The sequence below is a fragment of the Peromyscus maniculatus genome, chromosome 19 (genome assembly GCF_049852395.1).
Source record: "Peromyscus maniculatus bairdii isolate BWxNUB_F1_BW_parent chromosome 19, HU_Pman_BW_mat_3.1, whole genome shotgun sequence".
NCBI classification, from domain to species: Eukaryota; Metazoa; Chordata; class Mammalia; order Rodentia; family Cricetidae; genus Peromyscus; species Peromyscus maniculatus.
In genome coordinates, this window is record NC_134870.1 from 65,946,303 (window position 1) to 65,971,621 (window position 25,319).

Consider the following 25,319-nt stretch of genomic DNA (forward strand, 5'->3'; position numbering starts at 1 on the left):
AGTGTTTAGACAAACCACACATGCTTCCCACTTCACAGAGCCAACGACCATGAAACGAAAGTCAACAGCTATGAATTCTTGGCAGCATATCCAGCCAACACGGAAGAGGTAGAACTCCATCCTTTCTTCCCCCTCCTCCTCTTGACTTCAGGTGTCCAGATGCCCAGAATGTTATCATCTACATCGTCCCCTCTCAGGGTTCAGGTGCCATTCATTTGCAGGGCTGTCACTTACATCATCATGGTATAAGGACGGTTAATTCAGTTTCCTCTACAACAGTGACCTGGGTCTCTGTGCGGGGAAGGGCTCCCATTGGGCTGCTCAGAGGAGAAGAACTTATATAGGCTGTTTTACTCAGGTGGGGTTCAATGAACAAAGACAGCCTACACCTGTGACTATCCAAGAAGATGCTCTGAAGAGACTTGAAGATCGTGGTTCAACCCCTCCTTAATACAGTTCCTCAGGTTGTGGTGAAGTATTTCATCACTACTTCAGAACTGTAATTTTGCTATTGTTATGAATTATAGTGTAAATAACTGTGTTTTCCGATGGTCTTAGGCCACCCCTGTGAAAGGGTCATTCGATCCTAATGGGTTCGTAACCCACAGGTTAAGAACCACTGGTTTGAGCGCATCTGGGCTGCTGCTGAGAGGTGGATGTCGACAAATCCTAGCCCATCCCACCCTCCAGTGTGTCACACCCTAATTACAGGATTGGGATGTCTTTGGTACTTGGCTTTCTGATTGAGGAAACTGAGGCTTGAAGTGAGTTACTTTATCCAAATTGGAAATATCCCTCCAAATTCTCTGAAGGAAGGCCATTGTAGCCTCATTACTGTCATTGGTAGATGGGGCACTTTTGTAGACTCACCACACTTGTCTTCTTGTCAATTTGCTCTCTAATTTCGGTGCATTCTTCAGCAGAGGTTTGTAAATCCCTGCCCTTTTTGCAAGCTCACCTCTCATCTCTGAGCTGGAGCTGCTGGCCCCTCTTTGTGCTATGCTACATGTGGCGTGGTCTTAATGCTCTTTTCCACAAAACATTTAAGAAATGAACTGGAGGAATCCACTGTTGTTTAGATGCCTGACCCAGAGCAACCGTCTGTCTACTTCAAGGGCAACTGGACTTTGAACCTATGGGAAGAGTCCCCGCCACATACTCTTCTGGGTTTGGCAATGGAGGGGGCAGTAGCAACAAGGGTCTTGCTAACAAAATCACTAAATCTTTGTTCTGTAAAGAGTGAAGGAATGTTAGCTGAGGGTAAATTAAGTCTTTAAATGTGATAGAATAGATATTGATTATGGTGAGTTTTGCATTGTGTTACCCAACTCTATTTTCTATTTATTGCTAGCTCATGGCTATGTATGTACGTGTGTGTGTGTGTGTGTGTGTGTGTGTGTGTGTGTGTGTGTGTGTGTGTGTGCAGGGCATATATGCACAGGGCCGTGTATATGTGCTGTATAAAGAGGCTCATCAATAGAGATACTGTTGGCTACAGGCAAGATATTGACTACTCTCCTTCTCAGCAGGGTGTAGGCAGATACTGTTTTCTCTGAATAAGGCTATCTGGTTTTACCCAGAGGCTGCTAGTTCAGCTATTGACTGTGTGGTGTTCTCCTGTCTTCATTGCCTTCAAACCTCAGATAGCTGTGGGTGGGGAGAGCGCTGTATAGAGCAGAGAGATGCAGGTGGCTCTTCTAGACAGCATTTCTCAGATGGGACCCACCAGATACTAACCAGATCTTGTGTGGGTGAGAAAAGACAACCTCAATTTTAATTTTGTTAGATGAGTGTCTGAGATTCGGCAAGTTTTTCTGCTTGCCTAAGAAATGATTGATTGCTTCCTATTACTGGGTCTCCTCCAGCTCATTAAAGTGAGCCTTTTGAGGAGTGGATGACTTCAGAGACTTTATGGATAGAATTCATTTGTGTTATAGGATCCACGGACTTGGGACATTGTACCAATGAGACCAGTGACTAAGTGAGCACTGTTGATGAAGAGCTCTGATGTGGGTTGTATGCCTGCTTTGAGCTGTGCCATTACAGGAATTATCAACCAAGCTTTCAGGCTGATTGCGCCTGCTTTGAATGCCTTGGTCTGAAGCAGGCATTTCCCAGAGTTGCATCCTGAGGTGAGATGCATATGTAGTTAAAGGACCTTGGCATGGTGAGAGGAAAGAATGCTGGACTTAAGATGTCTGGTTTGGGTTCCTCAACTTTGTGTGGCTCTTGACTCTTCACTTAGAAGTGAGAAAAGAAGCAGCTGTAGAAGGTGGCCCCCTAGAGGGAGAAATAGCCACTCTTAGGAGAATTTTCATCATGGAGTTCCAAAGATGATCTTTGCTTCAGCCTCAAGGGGATAGGTAAGCAAGCAGAGGAAGGAGGTAGAGAAGGGAGAATTTGGGGGAGAACTTTCATATGAAGGAAGATGTAAGAAAGAAGTGCAGTCCTGTTTGGTTGGAGCATGTGGGTCTTGTGTTACTCAGAACAGACTACAGGTCGCTTTGTGATGTGCACTGGTACTAACCAGTTCTTCTTGGATGATAAATTAAGCTTGCCTGGCTAGGTCGATTTCTCGTCTCCTTCTGGCTCTTTGTATCTCTTCATTCTACCCTGGACCTCTCAAACCTTCACATCTCACATGGCATTCCCTGGGTTCCCACAGTTCTGTGCACTTTGCTGTAGGCAGCCTTATATGTCAGTCTGAGCCGTGGGATCTGCAGGTCCCTGCCGAGGCTCCGCAGCACAGAACACAGTGGAATTCTGACCCAGACCCACCCTACAGGCAGAGACTGCACCACCCAAATTGAGCCAGCCGAGGAAGTCCCTTGGTGTGGTCAGGCAAGATCCTCTCCTGTGCCGTAGTCACGCTCACCTTCTGCTCCTGTGCTGATGCTGGGGAAGTAACCAAAGTGAGAGCAGCATGGGGCTGTGTTGAAGCTGGGGATGAAGCTGGAGAAGTGGGGTTCCTGGAGTGAAACGCCAGCTGCTGTATAATCTGTGGTCAGTGAGGACGCGGGTTCCTCTCTTGGGATCTTGACGCAAGAACAGTCAACGCTGCTGCCCTTCGCCCCCTAGTTCTGTGTGCTGAGAATGCTGGGACACTTCCATCGACCCCCAAACCCCTGCTGGAGGGAGAGAGTGCTCTTACTGTGCAGTCTGTTGGCAGAACATGGAGACCAGGTGGGCCCCAAACCTCTTCCTGTAAGCCTCGCACAGATGCCACCAGCGTTGCTAGCTTGGGTTTTCTCCAAGAAGAGGAGAGTTATCTGTCGTCCATCACATCCCATCTCCAGGATCTATTGGAACCTTAGTTCCCAACTCTTCAGCCCACTCTGACCCAGTCAGTCCCTGAGAAATGAGGTTTGAGTACTTGTTCAGCATCAGCCCTCCTTGTTCGCTTCTCCTGATTGTTTTCTTAGAGCGGTTTGCTTATTTGAGATCTTTCTTTTATCTGCCTCTAGAACACTCAGGTCTTTTCAGGGAGGGGGGCTGGAATGCTGTGCTGTAGGTGAAAGTCCCGAGGCTTCCCTGTGTTGCACGGGTGTGCATCTGTTCCTGGAGAGAGAACTCTATTGCCTTTATAAAACTCGAGAGGTAACTCAGAAGATGGAACATTTATCTTTGCAGTTGAATGAAGCCTACACTAGCATTCGTGCATTGGGTTGCATGCTATTCATAATCGTTGTGCTACATAATTTAGTCATAGAAGTCAAATAGCTAACGTGAATGGGTTTAATCAGTGGTGCTTTTCCATAGCCAAGCAATATTTGGAGGTTTCTTTTTCTCACCCACAGTATCTATCCATTCATCATGCAATACTTGAGGAACGACAGTGCACTAGACATGCGGGAGTAGTTTATTCACAATGTGTCTTTGTGCTCTGTACCATTTAACCATTGTCCTGTATCCTGTTTGGCTCCTGACACCACATTGTGCTAAGCACCTGTCTCCCGCCCCCACCAGTCCTCCCATGTCTCAATGATTTCAGTGGTTGAAGAAACAGTTTCTGGCCCGTGAGTCTGGAGCCTCTTGCTTTTAGGGGACTGGAGACGGGAAAATGTAACCTTGAAATAAACGTGGGAGCCTTGCAGCAGCTGCATGAGGGGGATGGAGGGACCCATAAGCATTGATTCTCTCCAGCTAGTCCCAGAGCCTATAGAGTGGACCCCCCAAACTAACCAGGCCTAGTTAACATCAGGCAGGGGTGAAGGTTGTGCCACCAGACCTGGTTGCATTTGATTTCCCTGACTTTGAAAGTGTCCAGCTATACTGCTTTCCCACCTCAGAAATTCAAGAATATAAATCCAGCTGATGAGGAAACGGCTTGATTTTCTAGGTGAGTCCTAAGCCTTTCGCTGGAGCACAGAATGAAAAGTAATGGTGCCTGTCCTCTGACCTGGGAGGAGCAGTTACTGCATTCTTCAGTAAGGACTGTTGAGTCTCTTCCAGCCCATTTTTAAAGCTGTGTTACACTGTATACAGGGTAACAGACAAAAAGGAAGTTACAAGACCTCTGAATTGCTACCCTTTCCTGGGCATATTCATGTAGCAGCTGATTTAACAGAGCTCTCTAGTACAGTGGTTCTCGACCTGTAGGTCAGGACCCCTCAATTGACCCTTTCAGAGGTCATCTAAGACCATCTAAGACCATCTGCATATTAAGATATTTACATCATGATTCATAACAGTAGCAAAATTGCAATTATGAGGTAGCAATGAAAATAATTTTATGGTTGGGGGTCATCACAAGATGAGGAGTTGTATTAAAGGGTCACAGCATCAGGAAGGTCGAGAACCACTGCTCAAGCAGGAAGTAGTTCCTAACCCAGCAGAACCAGTGTTGTGGCAGAACAGAGGAGTCCCTTGTGGAATTTAAAAGTCCATCTCCAGGTCTCAGCCTGTAGCAGATTGTGACTCTGCTGGTCTGATGTAAGGCCACCCTAAGCACCACTGTGCTGGCCATGTACACCCAGACTGGAGAATCTCAGCGGTGTATCTGGCCTTTGGACTTTGTGGTGTGCCATTGTCAGTTACAAAGCTTATGCTCGAGAACCAAGTTGTTGAAGTGTTTTTAAGCTGCAAAAAGGCATCTCACAATATTTTAATTAAGTTTACAGTTTTGTGTCAGGCTACATTTCATAGCTATCATGGGCACTTGTAGCCCCGAGGCTACAAGTTAGACTTGCCTACTAGTGAGCAAAGGATTTTTCTTTGTAGGTGTCAGAGGCCATTCCTAGCTTGCTGTTCCCTGAATTCTCTGGGCTAATGTTTCTCATGACCATTTCCTGTGCCCCCCTCCACTTTTCGCACCTGCCTAGCAACTCTGTCTAGAGCAGTGGTTCTCAGCCTTCCTAATGCTGTGACCTTTAATACAGTTCCCTATGTTGTGGTGACCCCCCAACCATAAAATTACTTCTTTTGTTACTTCACAACTGTAATTTTGCTACTGTTATGAATTGTAATGTAAATATCTCATATGTAGGACATCTGACATGTGACCCAAAGGGGTTGTGACCCACAGGTTGAGAACCATTGGCCTAGAATAATCTCTGGGAATAGGTCACAAAGCATCAGAATACTAAAGATGTCTCCATCACGGGGATACTGGTGAGGGCCTGGACACATTCCAATGAGTCCTTGGAAATATTTCCCCAGTAGCAATGAGTGGGGGTTGGGGTGGAGTAAGGGCATAGATAAAACTGACAAAGATGAATTATGCCATGATGTGGTATAGAAGAGAGAAGATGAAAAGTTAGGACTTAAAGGATGTGTTTAAAAAAAAAAACAGTCTAGCCATCTTGATTTCATGCAAGAAGAAAGAGAAAGTAGCTCAGAAGTCCCAGGGTTCCCCTGTCATTTCTGCCTTGGAAAGTCCAGAGAGCAGAATGGTTGGGGGGCTGAAGAATTCTGCTCTAAACAAGAACCTTTGGGGCGTCTTTCAGTCTTCACATTCACTTGCCCACAGGACAGGCACAACAGAGGTGTTACTCTCCAGACAGCTCTGGGTTGGGAAGGTGGGTTAGTTTCATATTTGTTGCTGTGATAAAATATCCTGGTACACTTAGGGGGACGGGGGATTACTTCTGCTTACAATTTCACATTATAACCTATCCTTGTGGGGAAGTCCAGGCAGGAATTTAGTTCAGGTAGTCACATCTAAGAACAGAGAATAAATGCATTCATGTTCACTTTCAGGTACTGGGCTTGATTTCTCTACTTTCATGTAGTCCAGAACCCCCTGTGTAGGGAGTGGTGCCACCCATAGTGGGCTGGGTCTTCCTACATCAGTTAACTTAAGACAATCCCTCCCTCATGTATCCATAAGCCAACCCAACATAGACAGTTCTTCACTGAGGCTCTCTACCCAGGTAATTCTAGGTTGTGTCTAGTTGATAATAAAAGCTAACCATCACAGGAGGTATCTGAGAATGGTAACTTGTAGGTGGCAGATTCATGAGAAAAAGGGAGATTCTCAATTTAAAAAAAAAAAAGAGGACTGAAGTAGTCTCTAGGAAGTGAAGACTCTTATATATTTTGTTAGTAGGCCAACAAATGCTAGTGGTAATAAGGAAGAGCTTGTGTTTTGAGTTTAAGTACCCTAGATCTGGATTCCAACAGGATGGCTAGCCAAGGAGAGGTTGCTTTGCTCTAGCATATCTCTCTCTGAACTAGATCCAGGACCAAATGAAATAGCTACAGATGTCACATGTCTGTGTCACCATCACCACCAGTCAGTGACACAAACCACAACAAACCTGTGACACCTGAAGTCACAGCAAATGTTTTCCCTGGTCCTCATGATCACCTTGCCCCACAGGGTTTTTGTTTTTAGTCTCAAAGTGTGCTTTAGAGAACATCAGATAATTGTAAGTGGCATGAAGTGCACCACAGAGCTCAGTGACAGTCTGGATCTGGAGCCACAGAGTAAAGAATCACCAGGAGGCTGTGGGGGGTCAGAATCCAGCCTCTTGCTTTATAAGCACAGAAATGGGAACATTCCCATTCACAAGGACTGGTCCTCAGTCTGCCCCTGCTTATGGGTCGGGGAGGTGGATTGGATGGAGCTCTCAGGGGTTCTCTCAGATGTGATGGAGACAGACTCACCCTGTCATTGCTGCCTATATCATGTGACACCTATGTGGTTTATAGAGAGGTCCTGGGACTACTGTGAAAGAGAACTGGGAAATGACGTTTGGGTGATAATTGCACTAAGTACTTACACTCTACACAAAAGTCCATTTTCATCTTCTCAAGTACACACTTGAGACTGTGATGGCTAAGCACAAATTAACAGTTTTCTGTGTGTATTTGTGACGGTTTTCTGAATGGACTGGGTTGATTTCTGGGCTGGACCTGAGGGGAGAGTATGGATATGCAGGATGCCAGTGGCTGACGTGATTGAGAACAGACTGTCGTCACCCTCATCTCTAGGACCTGAGGTCTGCAGGGCCCCTCACACAGTGTCCTCCTTTCAGATTCTGGATCCATGCCCTTTCCTCTGTCGGTCCTGGATCTCCTGTTGCTCCTCAGATGTTTTCCCTGCATCCGTCTGACCCAGACTCTTCTCACAGCAGTAATGTCTCTTATGTTGCTCCTGATCTTGGGACAGAGCTCCCTAGTGTTCAAGCGATTGTGACTATGTGGCTCTTAGGTCACCCCTCAGTCTGCCTCCCTCAAGTTTTCTGTGTCCTTCTCTCCCTTCACCTAACTTTACCTCCAACCTAACCTTCCCCTCCCCTATTCACCCTCTCCCGCACGTTACCAATCTCTCTGTGTGCAGATTCCTCATCACTGTCCAATAGGTTTTTATTGCTTTATATTAATATGTGTTTGCTATTCTGTCTCGGGTTGTTTCAATTTATCATAACAGACTGGATACAATGTTGCCATTTTAAAATAGTCATCCTTTCCCAGTTTCCCTGGACTTTTCCCACAGTCTCACAGCACGCACCACTGTCCATGGTACTGACTCAGACAGCGTTGTGGACCAGTCAGTTCCTGTTCTGGCACGGTGGTTCCCACTGCCGCCGTAGTAGACGCTCTGTGTTTCAGTGGTGGTGTTGACAACATCATTAAAGAGTAGACAGCACAAAACAGTAGATTGATTGTCCCTAGGATGAACAGAGTATATCCTGACGCTCAGGTTCGTAGATGATTTGTCACTCTGAAGGAGACGACAGAACGGCTCAACAACATGTCAGAGCTGACAAGTCCTTCCTGTGCTTTGGCAAAACCAGACTTCCCCTGCTTCCTGCTTTACAACCACACTGGGTGCCAGGAGCCTAAGTGGGTGATGTTCCCACTTCTTCATCTCCTCACAGAGATTCCAGTTCAGACATTTAGGTTTGTGCCTGTCTGAGGCTCCTCGCGGCTAGCCCTCTTCTGGCCATGAGTGACCCATGAGGGCAAGGACAACCAGTTTGGTTTTACAGGCAGAAAACTGAACAACTCTAAGGGGATCTGGCTCTGAGCCCAGCATTTGCCACGATATATGACAACTAGGCTGCAGGCTGTCCTTGTAGCACAGTCCAGGCACTGCACTGCCCATCCAAGTCCTTGTATCTGAGATTACTTATCATGAGACTTATGTTTAAGGACATTAGGTAGATGGTTAATAATGGCTTAGTAAATTGTGGAGTACATGCCATGATGATGGGGTGTTCGGGAAAGAACCTCTGCAGATGGCGTGTTTGAGCAGAGGAGTTGACATGAGCCAATCAATGCTGAAGATGCCTGACTCATACTTCATGTTAGGGCTGGCTTTGCTAACACTGCTTCATGGCACTAAAAAGGAATGGTCAAGAAGAAGATGCAGCTTAGGCCATGGAAGGTTGAACAGATAAAGAAACCTGTGCTCAGGTGTTGACATGCTGTATCTCTAGCTCAGGCACTGTGAGCACATTTCTTGGATATGCTCGGCTTCTAATTTCTCTTCTTTAAAATATGAAGATTGATATCTTGATTTTATGACTATTAAGTGTGAGATACATGACTAGGAGCTTTGTAAACACTTGGGCATGATGTAAATGGGCTAGTAATTAAATTAAATGGCAGTTAAACATGAGCCGTTATGAGGCATGATGTGATTGAGTACCAGGCAATTAAGAACTCTGAAATGAAAAGTGGGCAATCAGTTTGATCTAGGAAAGCATCAGGTTGCCACAGCAGGAGAGAATGAAGGACAAAGCCTTGTGTGGTGTGGGTATAGTCAACGGAGAAAACTGGACAGAGGAGCCGGGCTGCCTAGGCCTTGAGCCCTGTGGAGTGTGGCTCTTTCTTAGAGGCAGAAGGATGCTACTGGAAGGCTTAACAGCAAAGAGCAGGTACAGCCTCATTGGTTTTCAGAAAGTCATGTGAGCACGACATGGTAAGTGTGGTGATTCCCCTGCAGGCTTTACAGCAGGTGGAGAAGAACCATCCATGTAGAGACAAGAGTGAAACGACTCAACCAGATTTCATTGTACATCTGACTTCTGTGTTATCTTGGGCACTACTAAGTCAACAGTACCCTTTCTTGTGAAAGGAACCAGATGTACTTTGTAAGGAATCTCAATATAAACATGTCTTAAATTGCTGTGCACTTGGGACTGAGTTAAATGCTACCTGAACACTTTTTTCAAAACTTGTGCTACACTTGAATATAGCCAAAGTAAAATTATCTGGAACAGACTCTAGAAGTCCTGGTTTAGCCCAGGTTACAATGAAATCTGGCAGAGCCAAGTTTCACTCTTGTCTCTTCATGGATCGTTTTTCTCTGCCTGCTGTAGAGCCTGCAGGGGAATCACCACACTTTACCATGTCACGCTCACATGACTTTCTGAAAACCAATGAGGCTGTATCTGCTCTTTGCTGTTAAACCTTCCAGTAGCATCCTTCTGCCTCTAAGAAAGAGCCACACTCCACAGGGCTCAAGGCCTAGGCAGCCTGGCTCCTCTGTCCAGTTTTCTCCATTCACTATATCTACACCACACAAGGACAGGTCCTGTTGACTCAGGGGAGTGCCCAAGATTTAGGGTCCAGGTAGCTTGACTGAGGTAAACATAACACCTGTGGGTGTTAGGATTGGCCTGGCTTTCTCTTTCTAGTTAGGCCCCCTAGTTCTTGGTATCAGGGTTACTGAGGATTTAAGGCCAGTGCCTGGGAATGCTTAGATGGGCACCACACCCATTGGGTGGGAGGACAGGAGATATCAAAGGTACCGCATAAGTGTGGGCGGGACACCTGGCCCCACGCCACTGCCATGTCGGCTGCTTGTGAGTCAGACCTCAAGTCTCTGAGCTCAAAGACAATGCAAGCAGGCTCCTGTATGCGTGAGACCACGGGTGACAAATTACTCTGTATGAAGCCCAAACGAAACAACCCTTCTGCAGGGGATTGAAAACCAACTCCCCAACTGTTCCTTGGCTGACCTTGACACAGGATGAGCATGTCTCAACAACCCCATGTGCCGTGTTCTGTACCCACCTGAATGATGGGCAGTGATGATCCCTAGTCTCACCTGAAAGTGCTGTGGTGGGAAACGGAAAAGAAAACTTAGAGGGTCTTGAAGGCAAGGTGTCCAGGAAGGGGGGCAGGATGGAGGTGTTGGTGTCAGGCCTTTGTCAGGAGCTACTTATCTCAGAACCCTCTGCTCTGGTGTGAGGCACACACCTCTCCGGGCATTTTCTGTCTGCAGTAGTGAATGCCATCCTAGAGACAGCTTAGACTCCAGATAACAGCTAGGCAGTAGATTCTTGGCCATGGTTTGCCTTCTCTAAAGGGAATTTTACTGGGCTTAAATGAAAAAGATTTATTAAAGAGTGGACTGACTCAAGTCACCATCTAGATCATCTCTGCAAGTGGGCCGAATGGCTGAAGCCAACATTGGTTGTATTTATTGAAGGATGTTGGGTAGGAGTCTATATTTATCCATGTATCCCCATGCCCATCCCCAAATGACTGGAATTGGGAACTAATCGTTTCCTTACCCACTGCTCCTATTAATGTATTAGTTGTAGAATGATTGAATGTCAAAAATGGAGAGACTTCTCATGGGAACCCATGTTGCAGCTTTCTGATTTAGAGATGAGAAGACAGAATGCCAGAGGAAGGAGGCAGATGGAAGTCATGCGGCAGGAACTGCAGCCAGTGTCACGTGAAAGCTGGCAGCATATTAAAAGTGGAACGATACAAATGACACTAGACTTCGAGTGATGAGAAATTACATTCTCTGAGATGCCCAGGATAGGAAGTCAGGATGACTCCCAAGGGGTCTGTACTGAAGGAACTTCAGTTGAGAGAGTACCCTGGATGCAGTGCTGGGGAAGGTATGTGCTCTTTATAAACTAAGTGGTCCATTGTGGCTAACTCACAAAGCTATCACATGATCTCCTAGCAGATATTCAGTGTACAGATTTTCTTCTGTAGCATGATCAAGTGGCTTGCAGAGCCTGTTGGGGGCAGAAGCAGGGATCAGCACACTCTTTTAGATTGCCCAATACTTTTTAATGGCTTTAGTATCGTATATTGTAAAGGGGTTCACATTGCTGAACTGAGGAGCCTGGACTTGATTTGATGAGTACTGGATAGCTTTTTAACTTCTTGAAAGGGGAAAAATGTAATTAGATCATTGATTTAGAAATTTAATCTGCCAAGGGAGTGAGACGCCGCTACCAAATCAAGGCAGCCACTCAGAACATCTTCTGCCTTAGGGATCCCAGTTGTAAGAGATGCTGAAGTGGTTGGTAAGTTAACAAGCGCATGCAAAGTCAGACGGCCATCAGTAACAGAACTGAGGTTCAAATTCAAGTCTGTTTTGAGGTCTGTATCCTGGATTCCAGTTCTGAGTCAGGAGGAAAGCTAACATTGGAAGAACAAAGTTGAAGGTGGCATTGCCCCACCATCCTCGTGGGTGGATACATGGTAGTGTGCACACCTTGCAGGTGTATTTCACGGGACTAGGTGGTCTAAGAAGTGAGTTTATCTGACTTGAGCATACATGGCAGTAGCTGCCCTGATGGTCGCCAGATGAAGTGGGAGCTTACAGTTAGTTACTTCCAGTAGTTGTCCTCTGAAAAAAAATTGTGTGTGTGGGCGTGAGCTACATGCCTCGATTGCTCTCTAACTTATTCTTTGACATGGTTCCTCTCGGTAATTTGGAAGCCCACCTGTCAGCTAGAATGGCTGGCCAGCGAGCCTCAGGGTGCTCTTGTCTCTACTTCCCCGGTGCTGGAATTACAGGTGCGCACACTGCACCCAGCCTCTCCTGTGGGTACTGAGGATCCAAACCCAGGTCCTCGGCTTGGGCAGGGAGCACTCTCCTGACTGAGCCTTGTTGCCAGAACAATGCAAAGATGTTTCAACTTGGGGATAGAGAGTCGTGATTCTGATGAAATCCTGGCTATGTATCCGTCTCCTCACCCTGCTGGGTTATGATCATTTTGTTCCTTTGATGCTGTTTGTTTCCTGGACACTTGTCACATAAACTAGCCCCTCTGTTTTTCCTTCTTGGCCACGTATCTTTGGACTCGGCTGCTTGACTCCTAAAGCACCTCACCTCTTGGATGAACTGCTCCCTTCCCTGGGCAGCACTTGCTCAGCTGCTCTGGGCGCTGTGCAAAGTCGTTGGCACCTTGACACTGAGAACAGAAAGGGATAAGGATCACGGCTGTGTGCCTTGTTTGTCTCTGCCCAGCGAGATGTTTTACCCAGAACCCTTTGCTTTGTGTGCTGCGCTGCAGCAGGAAGCCTCAGAGCACTCATGTGTTCCCTCCCCGACTGAGCTGTTTGATTCTATGTGTTTCCTTGTATTCCTTGTTAAATGGGACAGTATGTGGCTCTCTGCTGAGGACTCAGTCCCATCCTGCATTTATTCTCTTCTTTGGGGATAAAAACTGAACAAAACTCCAAAGTCTTGGGTGTGGCTGCCCAATCTGGCTCTTGTTACACTCAGAGAGCTCTCAGGGTGGACACCAGGAGGAGGACAGGACCCATGTGACGGTCACCAAGGTATAAAGCCAGGCTATCTGTGTTCCCAGCCATCTTGGATACTCGTGCCCCTTATCAGTTCTCTAAGGACTTGGTAAAAAGAAGTAATGAGAACAGAGGTGACACCTGACGTTGTGACAATGTAAAGAAAAGCACAGAGGATGAAAATGGAGGCTGGAGAGAGGGTATCCACAGCTAAGGGTGTTTGCTAGGCTTGGTTCCAGCATCCACATGGTGACTCTCAGCCATCTGTAACTCCAGTTGCAGGGGCTCCTCTTCTGGCTCCCGTGGGCACCAGGAACACACATGGTCTATGTACATAAAAGCAGGCAAACACACATAATAATAAATAAATAAATGGATGAAAATGGAAAGTAGCCACATTGTAGGTCTGTTTGGAGGCTACCTTTTAGTGTTGGGTTGTTATGGGAGCAAGGAAAGAGGAAATGAGCGTTGATGAGAGCAGCAGTGGCTTAGAATGAAGGGGAATCTCAGAAAGACGTGGAACATTTCATTCCCCAAGTGCTAGGAAGGAATCTACATACGTTTTCTTTACTTGGTTAGGTAGCCGATTTAAAGATAGGTATATTCAACTTCATCTTCTCTGTGTCTGCTTTCCAGAGCCCCTTGGGTCCCTTTTTGATTGTCCATGAGTAGAGATGAGACCTCTATGCCCCATGCTAATGAGGACTGCCTTATGGGTGCAATCTCTTTAGCCCCACCCCATCCTTCACATGATTTCTCCAAGCACTTACACCTCCAGCTGAGCTCTCCTCTCTTTCTAGTTCCTCTCAAGTTGGACAGGTTCCTTTACATCATCATACCATTGCCCAGTCCCTCTGCTTTGGCCCTGACCTGGAGACAGTTGGCAGTTTTTCATCCATGCTGATAGCGTCAATAACTAGGAAGGCATGGTATCCCATCATGGAGGCTTCTCAGTTATTCTGTACCCATTCTGCCTAGGAAATCAGAGGACCTGGTACTGGGAGTCCTGAGTTTTAAGTATGTCTTCATTTAGGAAATGGGGAGGGGGGAGCAGGAGGGGGAGGAGGGGCGGCGATTAGGTCCACTGGGCCCTCGCTGATACTGAGTACATATGTGGTACCAGGCACTGTTATCAGAGTGGAGAATTGGGAGTGGAGCCCCAGCCTTCCTTGTAGTTTTGTGAACTAAAGGGATGATGGCTAAGTTCACCATCATAAGCAATTTCTCGCCCTAATCTGTGTCTCAACTGGTGTCATTCCCCTCTGCTTTGAATGCTTGTGCTCCTTGGAGACATAAAAGCATGCACCTTTCATTTCTGATCTATCTCCCTACTTTGTATTTTAAAAGAACAACTGTTGTCATGTCTATGTGGTGTGAGGTGTCCTTGTTTTCTCTGACTTGAATTTAGTCTCTAATCCCTTTTTTGCAATCCTTTTACTTGTGAGGTGAGGCTGGTGGCATGCCCTTTATGTAATACATCTGCGTGAACAGAAATGTCCAAATCTATCCCACCAGCATGCTAGGCTCAATGCAAGAGAAGATCCTTGTTCTTAAAACTTCTAGGGAGTTGAGTAGCACAGAGTTGGCCTATTGGAGGAAACTATGAAAGGATGCGTGTGTAAATTCTTAGGGACACACTGCCTTTTATCCTATCCTTAGGGTAAGCTGCTGGCCACACCGCCCTTCTCCTGAGTGGTGGTGAGCTTTTGCTGTTGGAAAGCCCTGCTCAGACCTACTTTCTTCCTCCCATTGTCAGAGCTCATGTAGACCTCTGAGGGGGGCCAGACATCACTCAGCTATCCATATTTATCGCCAAGAGATGCCCCTTACCAGGTTCCCCTCCATCGGAGTCCCTGGCAGGCCGCAGCACCTTTCCATGGCCAGTGACTGACCAGAGCTCTTTCCCTTCCAGGGATGAAAAGAACCAATCCATCATAGTCAGCGGAGAGTCTGGAGCAGGGAAGACGGTGTCGGCCAAGTATGCCATGCGCTATTTTGCCACGGTTGGTGGCTCAGCCAGTGACACCAACATTGAGGAGAAGGTCCTGGCATCCAGTCCCATCATGGAGGTAAAACCTTCCCAGGGAGTCACTGGGGGTTGTGTGTGGCATGGATGGCGAAGAGAGTCTTTGAAGTAGCTCACCTGGGCGGCCTCCACACCCCTCCTATGTCAGGGAGAGATGAGGGTACCTCTGAAACCTCAGATGTGAAGATAACCTGACCTGGTCTTGCCCTGCGGGGCCCCCAGTGTTGGGTGGAACGTCTTCACGTTCTGTGTCCTCGGAATCTGTGCTCGCTGTAGCAGTGGCCATTGCCTGCCCGCTGCCACCTCCACTGCCTCCTCTTCCTGCTGGCATCACAGGTCACAAAACTGTCGTCTCACCAGAACCGGTAGATACTTTGAAAGACTGAATTAGAAGGCAGTTGTCAGGGAGGATGCGGTAGACTGGGTAGAAACCAGAAAATGCTGTCTTTGTGGAGAAGGGTGATAAAGGGGAGCCAGCGCAGGTATGATACCGTCGCTTCGGCTGAAGCTCTTCAGAAACAGTTTCTTGTAATAGCATGAAGTAGCCAAGGCACCCCCTGTCTGGGTCCTGTCATGGCTAGGACTTTAGGATAAGAGCCTGGTTTGAGTGGGCTTAGAGATCTTGAGTTCAGGCCAAAGTTGTTTCTAAAAATTAGATCTTGCTATAGCTCATAATGGTTTAGGCTCTCTCTCTCCTCTCTCCTCTCTCCTCTCTCCTCTCTCCTCTCTCCTCTCTCCCTCTCTCTCCCCTCTCTCCTCTCTCCTCTCTCCTCTCTCTCTCTCTCTCTCTCTCTCTCTCTCTCTCTCTCTCTCTCTCTCTCTCTCTCTCTCACACACACACTTCCTCCCTCCCCTCTCTGGGTCTCTCTATCTCTGTCTTTCTCTCCTCTTTAAAAGTTTTATTCTGATAGAGGAGATTTAAATGTCCTCATAGCTTGGGTCACTTTGGATGCTCTACTATTCTAGTTTCATTCTTTGGCTGGCCAGGAGCAGCTATGGAAGGAAGGAAGGAGAGAAAGGAAGGAAGGGGCTTATTTTCTGTGGGAAGTCAGAGCAGAAATTTGAAGCAGAAACCATGGGGGGAATGCTACTATCTGGCTCATGCTTAGCTAGCTTTTTTTACACAGCTCCAGGACCACCTGCCCAGGGAATGGTGCTGCCCATGATGGGTTGGGCCCTCCTCCATCAATTATCAGATAGTCACTAGCAGGCATGCGCACAGACCAAGCTGATCTAGGTAATTCCTGAGTTGAGGATTTCCATTCAAACGACTCTAGGACATGTTAAGTTGGCAATCAAAGCTAACTGCTACACCCACTCTTGAAGCCTTTTTATTGGCAGGTTTGCATTCTGCTTACTTTCTCCAGGCTGGGCAGTGCCTTTGTTTTATTAAGAAAAAAAAACTGTAGCTGCACTGTGAAGAGGATGGGGTGAAAATGACCCCCAAACCTACCCCAAAGCCATGCATAAATATGTCTCCACCTTCCCTGTGTTAATCCTACCGTCTCCAGATGACACTCAGAGACGCAGCGAAGTGTTAACAAGGCACAGAGAAGATGTTCAGGGGTGTCTGCTGAACTCACTTCTGGAAAGCTGGAGTCCAAACTTCAAAAGACCCTGAAAAATGGGGGTGGTGACGGGTGCAGAAAGGGAAAAAGGGAAAAATCTGATGCTGGCGAGGGTGTGATCAGCCCATGCAGAAATGGATATGCCCAACAGACCTGTCACAGAAGCCTTGAAGGCACTTTAGATGCCAAGTGAAGTGTGTGTGTGTGTGTGTGTCTGTGTCTGTCTGTGTGTGTCTCTGTGTGTGTTGGTAACTGTACTAGTGACTGTATATTCAGAAGTGTTTTGATCAAGTCTTAGAGAAAAGCAGTTTTAGTTTTTTCTTGGTGTGTTGTCAGCACACAGGAAACTTTATCGCTATGGGGAAGGAGCTGTATTGCTAACAGTGTCTCCCTGGCTAGACTGATATGTGCAGAAAACATCTTCCCTGCTTGTGTTAGAGTCTTCCTCTTGGCTCTGAGGGAGAGATTCCCTGACATCAAGACCCATGGCCACTTGGCACAAGTGCCTGGTGGTGAGTGAGAACTCCAGCCCATTTTATACTCCTTCCTCTTCACCACTAATGTGGATTTAACTCCCTTAGACCCAGAGTCCTGTTGGGGATAGTGTATCTAGTCATCAGGATTTGATGCTGATTGCTTTGAAGCTGCCCTCTTCAAAAGAGCAGTGTCTTCTTTTCTAGACTGTGAGTCTTCAGATGAGTAATTCTGCCATTTATTTTCCTGAAAGTCAGGGATTGTTTGTAAACATTCAAGGAACATGCTTCCTGGGAGCAGTCAAATCCTCATGGTGAATTTTCCCTGTTCAGAATATCGAATGAAGACTTTAGGTTTGGCAGTGGCTGTCTGGTTTTAATAATCAATAAAAAAAGGGAGTCAGAAAGTTCTATATTAATGGTCATCTACCCATGATGAAGAGAATCCTGGATAAAGTTGGAGTTCGGTTGGAAGGAAAAAGAAGCAGCCCAGTTGAGATAACTTCTGGTTTCATTGCAATTCCTGAGCCCGATCAACTCAAGTCATTGCAGCCATGGATCTTTGCACTGGTGTGGAGCAGTACACTTCCTGGACCATCTGCAGTCCCACTATGTCCCTCTCTTTCCCTCTACCTTTGCCAAGTGCAGGAGTCAATTCAGAGTCTCAGGTCACGGCAGTTCTTTGGAAATTCAAGCTAAGTCCTGCTTTCAGAACTCCTTTCCTGGAAAACTGCCCTTCCTGCTGAGTGACAAGACATCACCTGTTCTCTAAGAATTCAAATACTAGCTTCATTATTATTTTATAAATCAGAGAGTGGTCAATACAGTTGAAGGTGCTTTCGCCAAGAGAAAAAAAGAACTAGGAGAATTTTCATTTACACAATGCTTTAGAAGTGGTTGGGTGTGGTTGCATGTGCCTTTAATCCCAACACTTGGGAAGCAGAGGCAGGCAGATCTCTGAATTTGAGGCCAGCCTGATCTAAACAGCGAGTTTCAGAATAGCCAGGACTACATAGAGAGATCCTGTCTCAAAAAGACAAAGGAAGGGAGGGACTATATAATTACTGTCTTGGAGGCTTGCTAAACTTTGGGGTGCTGGATTTCACATCTGGAAGTTAGTTGAAGCTTGGGGTGCTGGAGTTTGATTCAGAAGATCTAGAAAAAAAAGACCAAAGTTTGTATCTCTCTTGGATACCAATATATTGGTGATGTTCTGATCCAGATAGCTCGCTTGCAGAATGATTCACAGTTAATAAGACCAGGAGGGGTCACAGAACGTGTGGAAGAATGACAGATTCCCTGTGGTGCTGTAGCTGATACTCCACATCCTGATGCATTGCTTCCAACTTTGTCACGGGGTATTGCACATCAGCCTTGTCTCTGTAACACTAAATTTTGGGTGAACTTACTAGCCACAACATGTGTTAGTAAGTGGTTTTCCACAGTATGACTCGCTATTGTCTAGTAGTTAGTTAGTATCCAGTTTAAGCATTGTGTAGTCTAAGACTTATGAATTCAGGTCCTGCCTGTGGCCCAAATGCAGAGGAAACCCATGGGCCATGGTTTTGGCTTCCCTGACTCCTGATGTGTGCCTGCACATTAAAGAAGCTAAGCCAATGCTCTGCAGCTTGCACAGATTTCCTCTCAAATGAGACTGAAGGCAGGCTTTCTCCCTCACTCGACTTTCAAAGTTGTTATCTTTCAGGCATATTTAGAGACCTGGGCCTTCTTGTAAAGATAAAGTACTTACTCTTTTTTTTTTTTTTTTTTTTTTTTTTTTTTTTCGAGACAGGGTTTCTCTGTATAGCTTTGCGCCTTTCCTGGAACTCACTTGGTAGCCCAGGCTGGCCTCGAACTCACAGAGATCCGCCTGCCTCTGCCTCCCGAGTGCTGGGATTAAAGGCGTGCGCCACCACCGCCCGGCTAAAGTACTTACTCTTAGCAAAGCAGAAAATTATCACCCTGATGCCTGGTGACTGATCAAAATAAATATTAGTCACATTGGAATTCAGTGCAGGCAAGGCACCATGTTACTAAGTAAGACAGAAAGGGCATTTCCAATCACTTTTATTGTGTAAGATATGCATGGCAAAAATATACCACTATAAGTGAATGAATCAGAGAAATTAAATACATTCATTGTTTGTGTGGCCATCACTACCATCTGCTTCCAGAACTTTCTCATTACCCCAATAGAAACCCTGTTCCCATTGAACAATTACTTTTCCCTTCCCCGAGTCCTTGCCAAACTCTTTTCAACCTCTGACGTTTGCTACTCTGAGAACTTCACATGCATGGCATCGTCTAATACTGGTCTGTGTGTACCTGGTTAACTTTACTTGGCATGATGTTTTCAAGGTCCATCCGTCTATCAATACTTTGTTCGTTTTATGGCTGGATATCTCACTGCACAAATGCACCATGGAGTGCTTAGCCATTCCTCTACTGATGCTTATGTGGATGTTTCTGCCTTTTGGCTATTGTGAATATGCCTCCTATGGACATTGATACAGAAGTTATAGATTTAAATCCCTACCCTGGGAATACTTTAAATTATAGTGGTTACTAATAATTTAAAATATGCGCTGTCTATTACAGCTCAAGCAGGCTTCTGAGTTCTGTGAGGAGGATGCTTTGGCATGAGAGAAACATAAGAGCAACATGCATCCCCAAGGGAGACCAGGATATGGTTAATTGCTAGAGTCTGAATGAGGAGTGAGGACATGAACTGCCTTAATCACGATTGTGTATATAAATATAGTTGTTTGCGTCTCGGACATTAACGCTCTGTCTTGTGCAACTAGCTGCTTTGGAAACCATCAGTTTAAGTGCTGAGGGCGCCTTCCATCAAATGTGAGCTCTCAGCGCTATTCTTTGGGGGAAAGCTTGAATTTGGTAGGGAAAAGGAAGCAACAGAAATCAGGAGGGATACTGCCTGGGATTAGAGTGTTGCCAACAGAAAGTTTTTGCTCTGCCAAAATCGAGAACATAACTTTTCAAATGTTCTAGGTTTATGTGTCAGGAAGTCATCAGCTTGTGGCTCCCTAGAGGAGTCTAAGGAACACAGTGTCTCAAGTAGGAGCAGCGGATTGCTGACTGTTCTGCCCAGTCCCTGGGAAGAGTTCCCCTGCTCAGCCCCGAGCAATCAGTTACTGGGTCATGTCTCCTTGCTCTCACTGCAGACACCTCCCGGGGAGACTGAGAGCCAAACATGGTCTGAGGATGCAGAAGTACCAGTAGGCTGAGCTGAGTGGCAGCTGTTGAATTATAGAGACTGGAGGCTGGACTGGGGTTGGCTGGGGCAGACTGGTGTAATTCATTGGCAGTGCTAGTGTGCCCTGACCTCATTTTCTTAACAGCTTGTGAGCATCCTAGGAGGGATTTGTCCCCAAGTCTGCATTGATTAGGAGAGCATTGCTAATCACGGGACCAGAGGTAGGGACAGGGACAGAACCCAAGGCCAGGCCAGAGGACCATATGACATCTTACGTATCATGAAACCAGACATACAACTCTGAGAGCCAGAGACACTTCTCCATCCAAAAGGAGATAAGTTAGAAGTACAGTCAACAAAAATGATAAACAAACAAACAACAAAAGACCAAAGGTGTGAGTTTAGGACTTTTGTCTTTGTTGTTGTTTTTAAAATGGTTAGAGTGGTCTAAAAAGAATCTGCTTCCTACATGGCCTCTCTATAGCCTGTGTTCTCTTGTGTGGCCTCCCATTTCAGCCACTCCAAAGTTGTCTGTTCTGAGTCCCTCCTGTCCCTTTGTCCACACTCTTTTTCTCCACTGGTAGGATTCTGTAAGATTCTCTGCGATTTTCTTTCTTCCTGCCTTTTTCCTTTCTGCTGGCATGACTCCTTGCTCCCCTCCCTGTGCGTGTACACAGTTTCGTGTCTGCTTCTCTGTGATATAACCCAACATTAAAATAATTCATTGGATTCTTGTGTATCACTGTACAGTTCATATAGGAAAGTCTAGTTGAGTTTTACATTTCTGTATTCATAAACAGCAAAGAACACGCAGCGGTCCTTTTTGTTTGTTTATTTGAGCCAAGGTACCATTCTGTAGCTCTGGCTAGCCTAGAACTTGCTATGTAGACCAGGCTGGCCTTGAACTCACAGAGCTCCTCCTGCCTTTGTCTCCCGAGTGCTGAGATTAAAGATGTGAGTCCCCACACCTGTTTTTTTGGTAATTGATACAGTGTTTATTTTACAAAATAAGACATCTAACCTTCTTGAAATTTGAAATTACAAATTGGAACTTGAAGTTTACTTGACAATAGTGAAAGTATGCGGTCTTTTATAATTTTCCACAAACTGGCTTTTGTAGATTGTAAACTCATGTTTAACATATTCAGTTGTCTGTGTGTTTTAAGGCTGGTGAAGTGTAGAAGTATGTTGCAGTTGTTTTTACAAGACTGTAATAGGCCGCTCTGCTGGCATTCTTCAGAAGGACCAGGCTATCTACCTGCTGTGCGGTGACGTTGGCGGCCATCAGTTATGCTTAGGTCTGTTAGTCCATCAGAATTACAAGATGGTGACAGTCATACTTGGTTACTACTCTTGTGCTGACTAGTGCAAAATCTACAAAGAGAGACTTCACCTCATCGTGGGGCTGCTCTACCATGATAGGGGCAGGAACGTGTGGCAGGCAGCGTTCTTTGCCTTGAAACTAGGAAGCAGAGCACCCATTGGGTGTAGCTACATGGGAGCTTGGGTACAGGTTTGAGTCTTTGTGTTTTGAGTGTGGCTTCCTCTCCTTTTTCTTGAGAGGGTAAACATAAGGGTTGATATTTCTGCACTCCATTCTCTCTAGTCCCCGGCTGAGGACTGAGCTAAGAAAGGCTTGGAGGATTGGTGTTGCTTTCTGTGTTCACTTCTGATTTGACTCGGTCTTTGGAACCATGGAAGTTGTCTCCATGGATGGCAGCTTCTAGTCTGGTGTGAGTGGGGGTGACCTGTGAGACAGCATGAAAGACTGTGACTCCGTATAATCCCAGTCTAGACTTGAGACTCCAGGGGGACCTGAATTTGAATCTTGCCTGCTTCCTAGCCATGTGATCTTGGGCACATTATTTGACCTTCCCAAGCCCATTTCTCTGTACATATGATGAAAACTGATAGCTGCCTCTTAGGGTTCTTGTCCAGATTAACTGTCACAATAAGCAGCCCAGCCCAGGGCCTCATGTTGGAGGCCCGGGGAAGTCTAAGTTTTGTCAGTATTCTAGAAAGGACAGACGACTTTTCTGTCTTCAAAACAGAACTGTCTTACTGAAGTGTGACAGTCTGCCATTGTCCCATGGAGCTTAGGAGTCAGACCTTCGTGCTGGGGACTTAGAAGCCCACCAATGTACCTGGACACACCTCTTTTCCTGGAGGGGAAGGCAGAGTTTGTGCAGGGTCCAGAAAAATATGTGGTAGGTGGAACTCCTCTGGCCTGTGGGGTCAGGGAAGGGCTGCCTGTCTGCTTTCAGGTTTGGATTTGAACAGGAGGGGCTGGTAGGCATGGGGAGCTGTGGGAAGAGAGTCCCAACAGAGGGAACAGTGTAGGTGAATCTCGCATGACTGTGGAGAAATCACAGGGCTATTGAAGAGAAAAAAATTGTTCTGGTTTTTAGACTTGAGGACCAAGTACTAGAGTAATGAATGACGGCTGGGTGGGATACTACTACCAGGGATGTGAGCCATGCCGAGGCTCTAAAACTAAAGGGTATTGGAAGCCATTGAAGGATTTTACCCCAAGAACACAATCAGGTGCACATTTTACACGAACTGCTGTTAGTCAAGAGGAATATTGACTGAAAGTCACAAGATCAGGAACAGAAAATGTAGAGAGAGAGAGTTGACATTATCCAGGACAGAGAGAGTGGCGATGTGGACCAGGTCCATGCAGTAGGACAGAGGGAAATGGAAAGCTGCTTGGCATACAGGACATCATTTGGATACACTTGCAGGGTGGTACACAGGCAGACCAGTGTGCTGGCAGAACAGATTCCCCCAGAAGAGAGCAAGGACCTGGGCTTCACATTGTTCAACTCCAGAGCAGGGACTGTAACCGTTGTCTTCATGAAGTGTGAGCGTGTTAGACGTCAGCTAGCCCTGTAAAGCAATAGAGATTAGCCTTCAGCTCCATCATGGCCTCCTTAATCTCAGAGGCCACCTGGGATTTGAAACTAGCAAATATAAGTAGTTGGACTTGGCTGGCCTGGACTAGAGAGTGGTTTTGGATCTTCCTTTCAACCTCTTGGCACTTCATATTTTTCTAGACTACTAAAAAGTTGCAGTGGGATTTTCTAAGTGTTTTCACCACCTGAAAATGAATAAACAGAAGAGATTAAAATAAGAGAAATCGATTATTGGCAAGTTAGTATTAGGACTTATAGAAAGTGAATAGTCATATGAGACCAGTTATTTAATGATTGATTTTAGAGTATTATGGGCTGGATGTGATGGCACACATCTTTAATCCCAGAACTCAGGGGGATTGCTGTGAGTTGAAGGCCAGGCTAGTCTCCATAGCAAATTCCAGGCCAGTTGGGGATTCATAGAGGCGTCTTCCCTCCAAAAAATGATTGTGTACTACTGTTCGGCCTGTAGCCTTGCTATGTAGGAAGTGACCCCTAGGGTGAGTGACTTCTTGATCAGCCTTAGTAATGAGTAGGGTAAGCATGTCATTTGATGGCCTTTCCACGAAGTGCCATTCACCACCAGGGCAAAGCATTAGGCTGCTTGATTGCATGAGGGATGGAAGTAGATTAATCACAGCAGAACTGTGGTCACAGGGATAGCTCCAGAACATCAGAGCCAGAGTCTCTGATTCACCAGGCCTTTGCTTCGAGGGCCCAGAGTGAATGGTACAGTTGTTACCCATGTATTCTAGATAGAAAAAAAAAAATGGAAGAGGGCCGGAGAAATGGCAGGTTAGAGTTTCTCTGACCTGGCTGTGTCTCCTCTGAAGAGTCTTCTACTCAGCGCATAACTCCGCAGGGTGGGCAGTCGTCATACAAGGGGCTGAAAAGTGGCATTGGTTTGGGTTTAGTTTTCAGCAAACCAAGCAGAACTTCTCCCTCAGCCCAGTGTCTTCGCAATAGCAGAGGTGTGTGTGGGTACCATGCTGCCACAGATCTACAGTCCTGAAGTCAAGAATCCCAGTGCGGCGTGGGGTGTTTGTATGGGAGGTGCCTGTCTTCCTAGCCTCTTGCCCTCATTGATTACACATTGCTATTGTCTGTTAATCCAGGCCATTGGGAATGCCAAGACCACTCGCAATGACAATAGCAGCCGCTTTGGGAAGTTCATTGAGATTGGCTTTGATAAAAAGTACCACATCATCGGGGCCAACATGAGGACCTACTTGCTGGAGAAGTCCAGGGTGGTCTTTCAGGTGAGTGGCAGGACTCAGTCATTTGTATTTGGCTATCAGCGTTCTTCCTCCCTGCACTCACAGAGCAGCCCATCTTTTGGCTTGGGATCAGCCTCCTTGTCTTTGCTCTTCTCTCTCAGAGTAAACATCCATTTGGACTAAGCATTAGGTCCACAAGTGTTTTGCACAGCTTCGCCTGTTGTGTGTTAAATGGGTGCTTGATCCGAGGATAAAGGACAGGGCAGTCTTCTTACAGCTTTTATAGTCTTACCTTTAGAGAATGTTATAAGTAGACCCTGGGTTTCGGCTTTCAGGGAACCTGCTTTGGTGGGTCAAAACATAGGTGGGACTAGAAAGAAAGGTGTATATGCTGAAATCTCTCTCTCTCTCTCTCTCTCTCTCTCTCTCTCTCTCTCTCTCTCTCTCACACACACACACACACACACACACACACACACACACACACACACACACGTACGTTCCTAGGAAGCAGAGTCCTCATTTCTTGCCCACCGTGGTCATTGAGTGCTCTCTGCCGACCCTCCTCTTCCTCCTGCTCAGCTATCCCTGGCCTCGGCCTGAACCCTTTCCCCCTGTGTCTGGAGATGGCTGGTGCCACTAGCAACCCCATGCATCATTCTCCTGCAGCAACTTTGTCCCCCCCCCCACACACCGCTGGACTGAGACAGCAGAGGTGGCCTGAGTCGAGTGTGTAGCTTGTTTTTCCTTGTGCAGAGTGGCTTCTGGGCCCCCGGGGTTCAGCAGGGTCCCCCAGAGTCTCCTGAGCTATTTCTTAGTGAGGAGTCGAGTCCCTGCTGATGAGTAACAAATATTTCATGAACTCTTGCACCAGCCCCCTGCCCCTTCCCTCGTGGCTTGGCTGGGCAGCCCTGCATCCTTCCTTCACTACAGCAGAGAAAGCAGGCGGCTG

General features: G+C 46.5%; 1 protein-coding gene across 6 annotated transcripts in view; it reads left to right on the forward strand.

Annotated features, from left to right (window-relative positions):
• The window catches only part of Myo5b (myosin VB), a 309,643-nt gene that overhangs the window by 150,945 nt on the left and 133,379 nt on the right, over positions 1-25,319 (forward strand). For 5 of the 6 annotated variants that reach the window (XM_015992657.3, XM_076555509.1, XM_076555510.1 and 2 more), the window contains exons 5-6: positions 14,867-15,023; positions 24,266-24,409. In XM_015992657.3, the coding sequence (XP_015848143.2) occupies positions 14,867-15,023; positions 24,266-24,409 (301 nt within the window). The remainder of the gene's footprint in view (positions 1-14,866; positions 15,024-24,265; positions 24,410-25,319) is intronic. The other variant, XM_076555511.1, reaches the window with a different exon arrangement.